Source organism: Aquarana catesbeiana, linkage group LG09 (genome assembly GCF_042186555.1).
Source record: "Aquarana catesbeiana isolate 2022-GZ linkage group LG09, ASM4218655v1, whole genome shotgun sequence".
Classification (NCBI taxonomy): Eukaryota; Metazoa; Chordata; class Amphibia; order Anura; family Ranidae; genus Aquarana; species Aquarana catesbeiana.
In genome coordinates, this window is record NC_133332.1 from 49,229,844 (window position 1) to 49,243,425 (window position 13,582).

The 13,582-nt window shown below is 46.8% G+C and overlaps 1 protein-coding gene across 2 annotated transcripts in view; it reads right to left on the reverse strand.

Moving 5' to 3' along the window:
• Positions 1–13,582, reverse strand: part of APOM (apolipoprotein M) — a 43,887-nt gene that overhangs the window by 16,806 nt on the left and 13,499 nt on the right. For both annotated transcript variants that reach the window (XM_073598459.1, XM_073598458.1), the window contains exons 4-5: positions 13,429–13,527; positions 9,615–9,713 (exon numbers count right to left, since the gene is read on the reverse strand). In XM_073598459.1, coding sequence (XP_073454560.1) covers positions 9,615–9,713; positions 13,429–13,527 — 198 coding nt within the window. The remainder of the gene's footprint in view (positions 1–9,614; positions 9,714–13,428; positions 13,528–13,582) is intronic.

Sequence of the window (13,582 nt, forward strand, 5' to 3'; positions counted from 1 at the left end):
ACACTGGGAAGCACATGACTGGAGATGAGCTAATCTGCTTGGGTTCACCAAGATACAATCCGACTTCCTGGTCCCATTGTTGCCGTCGGCACTACCATGACGGCGCTTCTTTAAAGATAAAAAAATATCAATATTTACATCAGGATGTCTTTATGCCTTGTGTTTAGTTCAAAACAAGCGTGAAAACTCAAGATCAATATCGCAGCATTAACAAAACATTTCAATTGAAAGTAAGGCTAAATATACTGTATATTGCCAAAAGTATTGGGACACCTGCCTTTACACGCACATGAACTTTAATGGCATCCCAGTCTTAGTCCGTAGGGTTCAATATTGAGTTGTCCCACCCTTTGCAGCTATAACAGCTTCAACTCTTGAAGCAAGGTTTAGGAGTGTGTTTATGGGAATGTTTGACCATCCTTCCAGAAGCACATTTGTAAGGTCAGGCACTGATGTGGATGAGAAGGCCTGGCTCACAGTGTCTGCTCTAATTCATCCCAAAGATGTTGAGGTCAGGACTCTATGCAGGCCAGTCAAGTTCCTCCACCCCAAACTTGCTCATCCATATCTTTATGGACTTTGCTTTGTGCACTGTGCACACAGGTTGGACTTGATGGACTTGTGTCTTTTTGCAACCTCACCTACTATGTAACAATGTAACACTGGTGACCAGTCATGTTCGAACAGGACGGGGCCATCCCCAAACTGTTCCCCCAAAGTTGGGAGCATGAAATTGTCCAAAATGTCTTGGTATGCTGACGCCTTAAGAGTTCTCTTCACTGGAACTAAAGGGCCGAGCCCAACCCCTGAAAAACAGCCCCACACCATAATCCCCCCTCCACCAAACTTTTCACTTGCACAATGCAGGCAAGTATCGTTCTCCTGGCAACTGCAAAACCCAGACAAATCCATCGGATTACCAGACAGAGAAGTGTGATTTGTCACTCCAGAGAACACATCTCCACTGCTCTAGAGTCCAGTAATGGCGTGCTTTACACAACTGCATCCGACCCTTTGCATTGCACTTGTTGATGTAAGTCTTGGATTCAGATGCTCAGCCATGGAAACCCATTCCATTAAGCTCTCTATGCACTGTTGTTGTGCTAATCTGAAGGCCCCGAAGTTTGGAAGTCTGTAGCTATTGACTCTGCAGACAGTTGGCGACTTCTGCACACTGTGAGCTTCAGCATGCACTGACCACGCTCTGTCATTTTACGTGGCCTACCACTTGGTGGCTGGGTTGCTTTTGTTCCCAGTTGCTTCCAATTTGTTATAATACTACTAACAGTTAACCATGTAATATTTAGTATCAAGGAAATTTCACGGATAGACTTATTGCACAGGTGGCAATCTTTCATGGTACCACGCTCGAATTTACTGAGCTTCTTTTACAAATGTTTGTAGAAGCAGTCTGCATGCCTTGATGCTTGATTTTATACACCTGTGGCCATGGAGGTGATTGAAACACCTGAATCCAATGATTTGGAGGGGGGGTCCCAATACTTTTGGCAATATAGTATATGTGTTGTTAGAAATGTTGGCTTCCCCTCCTCCTACTTATGCTGCATAGCCTGTTTGAAAGAGATCTGTAGAGGTAACTTTTTATCAATGCGCTACAATGGAGTTATGTGATATGGAAGCTCCAGGTTTCCTGTATCAGCTAGCAGCTGCTGCAGGGAAGGCAAGAGAGCACTGCCCCGGGGGAGGGGGGGGCAATTGGAGCAAGTGGGTGATGTCACAGCACTGGGAAGTCTGAGCCATTGTAGAGAGCTCCCTAACATTGCTTCTTAATCACATAATAGTAATAGTAAGGAAAAGAGACATGAGAGAAAGTGCCACTAAGTGTAGTAAAGGAGTGAAATTAATAAGGTAATGGACTCACATTTGAAGTACTTGAGTACCACATAACAATAAGCAGTCAGCAGGATGCCCAGCAAGGGACCATCTCCCCAGTACCTTCAATGGGCACCCAGTAAAGGAAACCAAAAAAGACAAGAGAGAGTGCACCCCTCTCAGTGTAAGATTTACAGTATCTCACAAAAGTAAGTACACCCCTCAAATTTTTGTAAATATTTTATTTTATCTTTTCATGTGACAACACTGAAAAAATGACACTTTGCTACAATGTAGTGAGTCCTGGAGGAGCGAGGAGCCCAAAGCAAAGCTGCTACAGCAGCCCGCCCTGCTTCCCCAGTCTCTCCGCGGCCGGCCGCCAGAGCCCGGGGGTGGAACCGAATGATCAGCTGATCTGATGGGGGAGGAGCTGGAGGAGGTTTCCCGTGCATGAGCAGTGAGTCTCAGCCTGTAGGAAACCCCATCTCCTGTGACTTCTGCCCGCTGCCTTACATGTGCCAGTGACCCAAGGGAAGAACTTGTCAGGTGATGGGGGGCGCTGGGGATGAAGACTTCCAGACCTTATCACTGGTGTGTGACCCCCTCCACTTGGCTGCACCCCCTCTCCTTTCCACCTGGCTCATCCCTCCACCTAGCTCCATTTATCCACCTGGCTCCATCCCTCCACTTGGCTCCATCCCTCCATCCCTCCACCTGGCTCATCCCTCCATCCCTCCACCTGGCTCCATCTCTCCATCCCTCCACCTGGCTTCATCTCTCCACCTGGCTTCATCCCCCCACCTGGCTCCATCCCTCCATCCCTCCACCTGGCTCCATCCCTCCACCTGGCTCATCCCTCCACCCGGCTCCATCCCTCCACCCGGCTCCATCCCTCCACCCGGCTCCATCCCTCCACCTGGCTCCATCCCTCCACCCGGTTCCATCCCTCCATCTGGCTCCCTCCCTCCACCTGGCTCCCTCCCTCCACTTGGCAACCTCCCTCCACCTGGCTCCCTCCCTCCACCTGCCTCCATCCCTCCATCCCTCCACTTGGCTCCATCCCTCCACCTGGCTCATCCCTCCACCTGTTTCCATCCCTCCACCTGGCTCCATCCCTCCACCTGGCTCCATCCCTCCACCTGGCTCCATTCCTCCACCTGGCCCCATCCCTCCACCTGGATCCACCCCACCTCCTGGCTCCATCCCTCCACCAGGAGTTCTGGTGCTAAAATGATTGAATTCATTTTGATTTTTTTTTTTTTATGGGGGGGGCAAGTAGCTGGTCTCGCCTAGGGCACAAAATAGTCTGGCACCGGCCCTGAGTGGTACCTTTGAGGAGATGTCTCCATTCTTTCAGGGCTAAAATGATCGCTAACAGCTCTCTGTGCCCAGTCTCGTAATTGCACTCCGCAGGTGACAATTTCTTGGAAAAGTAGCCCCAAGGATGCATATCACTCTCAGAGGTAGGACGTTGAGACAGAAGGGCGCCAACTCCAGTCTCAGAAGCATCAACCTCAAGGATGAAAGGTAACGTAGGATCAGGATGTGCCAACACAGGAACAGAAACAAAGGCAGCATTGAGACTCTCAAAGGCCTTAATGGACTCCGGAGACCAACTCTGTGGGTTATCGTTTTTTCTGGTCATATCAGTCAGGGGCTTGACCAGAGACGAGAAGTTACGAATAAACTTCTGATAATAGTTGGCAAAGTCAAGAAAACGCTCTAGAGGATGTAAACCCATGGGTCCAGGCCACTGTAGGACTGCTGAAAGTTTCTCTGGGTCCATCGAAAAACCAGCAGTGGAAATGACATAACCCAGGAATTTAACCTGTTCACGATGGAATTCACACTTCTCCATTTTACAATAGAGATTGTTCTCTCTTAGTTTCTGAAGCACACGACAGACATCTGTGTGGTGGCTCTCCAGGGACTTGGAAAATATGAGGATATCGTCGAGATTAACCACCACACATAACTGCAACAAATCTCGGAGGACATCGTTAATAAATTCCTGGAAAACTGCTGGAGCATTACAAAGGCCAAATGGCAACAATACGAGGTACTCATAATGGCCTGTTCTGGTATTAAATGCAGTTTTCCACTCGTCACCTCCCTTAATCCTCACAAGATTGTATGCCCCTCTCAAATCAAGCTTTGTGAAAACCGTTGCTCCCTTGAGGCGGTCATATAACTCCATAATCAACGGAATCGGATAAACATTCTTAATTGTGAAATGATTTAGACCCCTATAATTAATACAAGGTCTCAGTTCACCAATCTTCTTCCTCACAAAGAAGAAATCAGCACCAGCAGGAGACAAGGATTTGCAGATGAAACCTTGAGAAAGTTTGTCTGCAACATACTCCTCCATGGCCTTATCCTCCAAGAGCGACAAAGGGTAAACCCGGCCACAAGGGGGTATGGCATCAGGTTGAAGGTCAATTGCACAATCATACGAACGGTGTGGAGGCAAACTACCGGCTTGAACTTTGTCAAAGACATCGCTAAAATCGCGGTACTCCTCTGGCAGGGAGTAGAGTGAAGAAGTGCACAGGACCTTGGCTACCTTCTGGAAGCAAGTCTTACTGCATTGTGGCGACCAGAAGGGAACCTCAGCATGGAGCCTAACAAAAGAGGGGTTGTGCCTCTGTAACCAAGGATAACCAATAACCAGTGGAAACTTAGGTGAGGAAATAACTTGGAATTGGATTATCTCATGGTGAAGAGCCCCTACGGCCATGGACAACGGAACAGTCTCATGAGTCACATGGGCAGGCTGTAGAGGTCTCCTGTCAAGAGCCTCAATGGCAAGTGGAGTGGCACGCAGCTGCAGCAGAATCCAGTGCTTCGATACAAAGGCAGCATCAATGAACAGGCCTGCAGCCCCAGAGTCAATTAGAGCCTGTATCTCGATGGACGACTCAGCCCAAGAAAGGGTAACTGGAACCAGGGGCTTATTTTTCTGGATAACTGGGGACGAAACAACGCCACCTAAGGTCTGTCCTTGACAAAACCTCAAGGTTCGGGCGTTCCCTGGAGGGGTAGGACAAGACTTCAAAGATTGACCTGCCTGGCCACAATAAAGGCAAAATCTCTCCCTCCTCCTAAGGGCTCTCTCATTCGCAGAGAGACGCATGAAGCCCAAGTGCATGGGTTCACCTTCACTGACTGACTTGGTACCAGGAGGCATGGAAGGTGAGGGAGGCAAGGGTGGGACTGCAAAGCTCGGAGACAAATGTACAGGAGGCTTCCACAAGCGCTCCTTAAAAGAGTCTTTCTCTGAGTCTAGAGTCAATGAGGATGGCAAACGTGATCAACTTCTCCAGCTCACTGGGTATATCTCGGGCTGCCATCTCATCCTTGATGGTATCCGAGAGACCATGAGAAAAAGCAGCTACGAGGGCCTCATTGTTCCAAGCAACCTCTGCTGCCAGAGTATGGAATTCAATGGCGTAATCAGCAACAGTTCTCGTACTCTGTTTGATGGACATGAGGCACTTGGCAGCAGAAGCGGAGCATGTGGGAACGTCAAATACCCTTTTAAAGGAAGCCACAAACTCTGGGTAACTCAGGACAATGGGTTTTTGCATCTCCCATAGAGGGTTTGCCCAGGCCAAAGCTCTCTCAGAAAGCAAAGATATCACGAAACCTACTTTGCTTCTGTCCGTGGGAAATGCCTGGGGCAGCATCTCAAAGTATATTTCAACCTGGTTGAGAAAACCTCCGCATTGGACTGGATCGCCCCCAAATCACTGGGGAAGCAGAGTGGAACCAGACATACTTCTTATAGAGGTAATATTCGAGGTGGGTGCCTGCAGGGAGCAGCAGCAGGGACGGCCTGCAACACAGGTTTTACTGGAGCAGCCACAGTGGGAGATTCCAGATGAGCCGTGCCACTCAGGAGCGTTTGTAACGCCATGGCAAACTAGTCCATGCAGTAATACTGCTCATCCAATCTGTAAAAAATATTACCAACGAGTGGATTGACTACATCTTTTTTGAATTCATGGCCCTCGCCTACAGTCAGAAACCATGATTCAGACCGAGACAGAAGTACAGTCAAATCACACTTGTTTAATAGTAAAAGTAAATAGAACAAACGTAGTCAAACATAGCCAAAGTTCGGTAACCGGAACAGATAGTCAGACAAGCCAGAAAGTCAGGAAGCCAGGAATCAGCGTAGGGAAACAGTAAGCAGGATCTGGGGCCAGAAGGAATGTCAGCCAAGCAAGTCTTTAACAGGAGAAAGTCTCTGTGATGTTGACCAAGGTGAAGGCAGAGATCATCTGGGCTGGACGGCTTAAGTAAGTAGGACTGACGAGCAGGATATCATCAATAGGTGAATCACTGTGGAGAGATAGGAGTTGACAATTAGCCAACAGCTGAGCGGCCAGCTCAGAGAAGGAAGGGCTGAGCCCAGCCCTGACAGGTTGTCATCCCAGAAGGAAGCCTCTTCTAAAGATGATGTACAAGAAAGCCTGCAAACAGTTTGCTGAAGACAAGCAGACTAAGGACATGGATTACTGGAACCATGTCTCGTGGTCCAAGATAAACTTATTTGGTTCAGATGGTGTCAAGCGTGTGTAGCGGCATCCAGGTGAGGAGTACAAAGACAAGTGTGTTTTGCCTACAGTCAAGCATGGTGGTGGGAGTGTCATGGTCTGGGGCTGCATGCACTGGGGAGCTACAGTTCATTGAGGGAACCATGAATGCCAACATGTACTGTGACATACTGAAGCAGAGCATGATCCCCCCCCTTCAGAGACTGGGCCACAGGGCAGTATTCAAACATTATAATGACCCCAAACACAACTCCAAGATGAACACTGCCTTACTAAAGAAGCTGAGGGTAAAGGTGATGGACTGGCCAAGCATGTCTCCAGTCCTAAACCCTATTGAGCATCTGTAAGGCATCTTCAGACAGAAGGTGGAGGAGCGCAAGGTCTCTAATATCCACCAGCTCAGTGATGTCATCATGGAGGAGTGGAAGAGGACTCCAGTGGCAACCTGTGAAGCTCTGGTGAACTCCATGCCCAAGAGGGTTAAGGCAGTGCTGGAAAATAATGGTGGCCACACAAAATATTGACACTTTGGGCCAATTTGGACATTTTCACTTAGGGGTGTATTCATTTTTGTTGCCAGCGGTTTAGACATTAATGGCTGTGTGTTGAGTTATTTTGAGGGGACAGCAAATTTACACTGTTATACAAGCTGTACACTCATACTTTACATTGTAGCAAAGTGTCATTTCTTCAGTGTTCTCACATGAAAAGATATAATAAAATATTTACAAAATTGTGAGGAGTGTACTCACTTTTGCGAGATACTGTATGTGTGATAAATGTGACAAATTGAATTAGTATTGCACTCACATCTGAAGTACCTGGGTACTGCATAACAATAAGTACTCAGCAGGATATTCAGCAGGGGGCTGTCTCTCCATTACCTTCAATGGGCATTGGGCAAAGGAAACAAAAAAATGCAAAAAGGGAGAGCACCACTTAGGGTAGCATTTATTTGTAACAGGGTAAATTTAAAAACAGTATTGCACGCTTGTGTAGTTAGATGAAACATGAATTCTCATAAAAAATGTGCAGGTGGCATACATCTCGGCTCCAGTGGATGCCTCTATTATTTGGCCTCACAGGAAGTGATGCAGTGGGAGCAAGGAACCAGAAAGAGACAACTGTTTATTTGAGGTTGGAAGCCCAAGTGGACCACAAGGATGAAGAAGATGGCAGCCAGAAGTAGCTGAGATGATAGCACACGTAGGTTGGCGTGGCTACGCGTTTCAGGGCGGAGTCCCCTTTCTCAAGCAAGGCTTCTCAATCAGGTGACCACACTGGAGCAGTTTGATAAAGAGGTAGTTACGCTGTCCTCTCTTATACAGGGTGCACAGCATAGTTAGGAGGAGGGAGAGGCAACATTTTAACCTCCCTGGCGGTTTTCCCGAGTGTGCCTCGGGGGTTAAGTTTCAGTAGCATTAGCGGTAACCCTGAGCTACACTCGGGATTGCATTGCAGGATCCTGGTGCGGTATACTTACCTTGTCCACAGGATCCTGCGATGTCCCCCCGCTGTGTCCGCGGGCTCTGTCCTCCGCCCAAAGCCTCTGTGTGCCGGGCTCCATTCCCTGCGAGCGTTGCAATGCACGGTGGTGGAGCCCGGTGGCAAATTCAAAAAATGTAAAAATCATAACACATACAGTACACTGTAATCTTACAGATTACATTACTGTATGACATTTTTTCACGTCCCTTTTGTCCCTAGTGGTTTGTCCTGCATGCAGTTTTATATTATATAGACTGTTCTTTCTGCCTGGAAACTGGAGATTGTCCATAGCAACCAAAAAGTGTCCCTTTACGCCAAAAGTGATTTTAGACCAGCTAGGTAACAGTGATAGTAAATTAGAACAATTGCAGAATTGAGCGATAGTGAATCGTGGGGAAATTCATTTTATTATTATTATATTATTATTTTTTTTAATTATTTATATTTATTTATTATATTATAATTTATGATTTTGTGTTTCAAACTTTATCATACCCAGGATATCTACTAGACTCTTGTTTGGACAGATTTAAGTGTGTTATTGCTAAGAATTACAGGCCTACAATATAAAACGCCAAATTTCTATGCAAAATAATTGTACTGCTTTGAATGCAGAAATCTGACATAATCATACCACCAGGGAGGTTAACAAAATGTATAGTTAGCCTTTACTTCCACTTTAATCATATAAGTCAGGGATATGCAATTAGCGGACCTCCAGCTGTTGCAGAACTACAAGTCCCACAATGTATAGCAAGACTCTGACAGCCACAAGCATGACACCCAGAGGCAGAGGCATGATGGGACTTGTAGTTTTGCAACAGCTGGAGGTCCGCTAATTGCATATCCCTGATATAAGTCACCTTTACGTTGACAGCTGGGGTGGTATGCTAGAGAAGGTGGTTATCAAAGCATTAGCCCTGGTCAGGCCGGTTCTGTAGGGTGAGACTTTTCTGAACTTAGGTCATGAGAGCTTATCATTCCTTGAATTACTGGACTAGCATGACATAGGAACACTGTCAAACAACATACCTAAATAATGACAACCTTTGTGCAACTACTACTAGAATTTAGGGAGCTTGAGTCTGCACTACTTTTTTTTTTTGTACAGGCCCAGCAAACAAAAGAAAGAAGAGATGGGTTCAGTTTTTTTTTTAACTAAAGGTTCTTGTGACTCCTCTCAAAACCATTCTTTCCCTAAAGTTATGTTGCTAAGTTTAGGTGTAAATATCCAGAAGCCGACAGAAGATGGAAATAAATGATTGGTGCTACCACTCCAGCCATGCTTCCATAGACCCTGGCCCCCAAGGCACATTACGGTAAAAATAATCCCTGAGGACAAAGGTTGGGTGCCACAATGCCAGTGCAGCAGATAGCAAGTTGGGTCAAGACTGCTCACTGGGGTGAAAATCTAACATCATAAACTCACTCACACCCTATGTTCTTTTTTTTTTTATACTACATAGGGTGTGGTGTGATCAAAAAATGAGGTGCGGTTGAACAACTCATGCAAGAGGCCATCGATACAAACACCGTGGCTAGATTGCCAACATTCCTAGTTATGTCTTTTATTATACTTACCACAATGCCTGTATATTTGTATGACCACATCTTGCCAGAAAACATCTTTACGTCACTTTTCATATAACCAGATTTACTCTCGCAAACTCTCATAATCAAATTGACCCTCATCGATCACGTATCATGTATAATCATTGGTGGAACCATTACCTAGAGTCTGAGGAATCAATAGAATGTCTTTGTAGCCTTCACAATCAGATTTGCGCTTGAACTCATCCATACAGCCTTCTTCTAACCGCGGGGTGCGAGCTGAGGAAGGAAGAAAGGGGACAAGGTGGCTGGTGAGTAACGCAGACTTTTAATCTTCCTGAAAGTTATAATCGTTTCAGAATAACAATCTGTTGAGACCTGTAGACATAAGTAGTGTGTACTTTTACTTTCTTCCTTGAGGTGTGAACGTATTTTTTAATATGCAGTCCGCTGACTGACACCTTGAAAATCTTTGTATATTCCCTCCCCCTCCGCTATATTGTGACTCTACACAAAGTTTAACCGCTTCAATACCGGGCACTTTTACCCCTTTCCTGGCCAGACCAATTTTCAGTTTTTCTTACTTTCTTTTAGAAAATTTTGTAAATAAGTAATTTTTCTCCTTCACTGATGTGCACTGATGAGGCGGCACTGATGAGGAGGCACTAATATGCTGCACTGATAGACACTGATAGGTGGCACTGATGGGCACGGATAGGCGGCACTGAAAGGCAGCACTGACTGGCATCACTGATGGGCACAGATTGGCATCACTGATGGGCACAAATTGGCATCACTGCTGGGCACAGATTGGCATCACTGCTGGGCACTGTTGGGGCTGCACTGATAATCAGGTTACTGATTATCTGTAAAGGTCTTCCCTGCGAGGAAATGACGCCGATCGACTATCCTCTCCTCACACTCTGTCAGTGTGAGGCGAGGAGAGACAATTAATTACCGGCACTTTCTTGTTTACATGTGATCAGCTGATCACATAGGTAAAGAGCTGCGTCATCATCACGCTGTGTCCCAGGGACACAGCGCGCCCACGATCGCTGTGCTGCGTTCCCCCCGCGGGTGCGCAAGAGCTGTGAGACTGGGGCAACTTCTTATGATGTCATCCCAGAATGAGAGTGCCCGATGTCTATACGGCGGGTGGGAGGTAGTTAAAGAAATTGAGATTTTTTTTTCTTTTTCAGGAACACCAGCTCATGGATATTAAAGATATTACCCGCTTGCCGATCAGCCGCTGTCATTATACTGCGGCAGGTTGTCGCGGCTGCGCAAATCGCCGTAGGTGTACGTCGGTTGCTTTAAGAGTGAGAGGGGGCACGCGCCGGAGACGATGTGCATGGCCTGCAGCCGCAATGTCCGCCGGCCACCTGCAATCACTCCACAGAGAGCCAGAATGGGTATCTGTGTAAGTAAACAAACAGATCCCCCTTCTGGGTGCCCCCCATAACAAGCGGCTTGCTATAGGGGCACTTATGCGGGCACGTTCCAGAACTGGGCTCTATGTGGCCAATGGCACCCACTGCTGCCTTAACGGCCTGTTGCACTCTGCAGAGCTCAGTGATGAGAGCTCTGAGAGCTGATTTGAGGGAAGAGACACACCCTCCTTCACACAGCACACTGGAACAGAACTGAGGCTGTCAATCAACTGGAGGTTCCTCCCCTTTCACCATTTTTTCCTTGGTGTCAGGAAAACTTGTCAGAATTGATTCATGCTGATAGCAGAGGAACAAGGCAGCAGACAAAAGTGACACTTAGTGCTCTTAAACCGGAGTTCCACTGGTTGTTACGTTTATTAAAAGTCAGCAGCTACAAAATGTATAGCTGCTGACTTTTAATAAACAGACACTTACCTGTCCCACGGTCAAGCAATGCGGCCACCTGATCCCTCACTCCCCTCCCGCGCCTCTCCGCAGCGCTGGCATTGTAAGTGTTGGAGCCCGGCTGTGACAACTTGTGGCTTCACAGCCGGGTGCTGTGTTGCGCTGCGCTCTGTCAGTGGCCAGGCAATCTTCTGGGACCTGTGACATGTCCCAAAAGATTGCAGTGAGGGAAGAGTCGCCTAGGCGGCCAGAAGACAAAAGGAGGAAGTGGGACAGGAAGAGTCCCTCTCAAAACCAGGTACCCACTCCCCCCCCCCCCCCAAAAAAAAATGACATGCCAATTGTGGCATGTCAGGGGGCGAGGAGTACTTAAAGCGGAAGTTCCACTTTTGGGTTTAATTGAGACAAGTACACACTATAGAGGGATATGCATTGTTCATATTTAATCTCTGAGGTTTACAACCACTTTAAAGTATAACTAAAGGCAAAATCGCCGTCTTCCCGTCCGAAATGACATCTCATGCAGTTCTGTTTACTTCACACAGCACTGACTCGCAATAGAACTTGTCTTGTTTTTACATTCAGATTGAGCAGGACGAGTCTGCCAAATGCATCCCAACCTCAATTGTGTGAGTGAGCCCATAGTTACCAGTATCAGCCAGTACATCTGACTTGGTCCTTGACCCGAACACATATGAATTAATCAGGTTCTGAGACTAATTTAAAGCTGATAAGGCATCAAGTGAGTTTAATTGCCACATTAATCAACCACAGAACCTGTGTAATTAATATATGTTCGGGTTTAAAGGGATGAGGTGGCAACCCCAGGGGGGGTGTTAGTTTGCTGCCCCCAACATATTGAACACCGGCAATGGGGCACTAGTTCTAGTGACCTTGGGGCCCCATGGAATTCCCTTCATTTGTAGGGATTTCCTCTCCCCTGTTTTGGCTATGGTTAAGGAAGTGAAATATCCCCAATGGGACACAGAAGGCAGAAAAAAAATGGCAGGGGTTATAACCCTCCCTTACTCTATCCAAAATGAAAAAAAAAATGTGCTTATAGTTAAGTTTATAGTTAGTTAAGGTTAAAAAAAAATCTTCTGCCTTTATAACCCCATTAAAGCCCAACTCCAGTCTTACCCCCAACCTCTGCTCCTTGAAGCCCCCACCCTCTGCCCTTCCTGAAGCCTCCACCACCTTCACCACTTAAACAAAAAAATCACATTATACATACTTTTTTTTTTCTGCAGTCTTTTTGTGGGTCTGTTAGCACAGTGATGTTCAGGACCACAGGAGATCAGGTAATACAAGGGTCAGCCCCAGGGCTGCTTTTGTATTCTCATACCTGCTGGACCTCAGTATTATAAAAAGTTTAAGGCAAAGGTGGAATTGATCTTTATATTGACCTTGTAGCTATACTATATTTTCCAGGAAATGGTCTACCTGTAAAACAAAGGTTTATATCAATAGGCGGTCTATAATGCAGGGCGCCGCCCCCCCTTTTCATGCGTTCGGACCCTAATCTACATGCAGGGCGCCGGACGCATGGATCCCAATCAGGTTTTTTCTTCTTTTGAAGCACGTGATTAGACCCAGAGGATCTAATAGGCTTCAAAAAAGGGGGAGCTTGGGGTGCTGTTGTGTGACAATAGCAAATGAATACTGACCGGAGGAGGGGGGGTGGCTGTGGCTGTGGGTCCAAAAAAATTACCACCAGCCGCCACTGGTTTATATACATACCCTGCAGTTGCTTGCACGGTTAATCTATGCTCCATTTCTGAGAAATGCTCCACCAACGTCTGCTGGAAAACCAACATTTCCGGGAAACTTTCCCCCGGGTCTTAATGGTTCCTCCTGCTACCACCTCCACATCATTACATGACACAATAGTGACAAGGGGGGTCAGCATGGGGAACCACTGAGAGCTGAAGGGGACCAAGGAGGTCAACACTCCTGGAAGTGTCGGTTTCCTAGTGGACCTAGGAAGACAGTTCCTGAGCAATAAAGAAGCCTTGAGCAATTCCTCTATGAAATACAGATGTTCCTCCCTTACAACCACATGTGGCAAGACACTAAGGTGGAACTCTGTCCAATCTTCCGGATGGACTTGGGCAGGTAGGTTGGTTAGTCATTTTGCTGTATTGCCTTATTTTACTTACAGTAGAGGAGAAGTCTGTTGGTGCTGTTATCGGTTTCCTTCAGGATGATGCAATCGGGGCAATGACACGAAAACAGCTCGGTCAGTCTGTCTGGATGTCCTGCCGACAGGATACAATTAAAATTGGCGAGTGAGCACTTTAATTCAGATAAGGT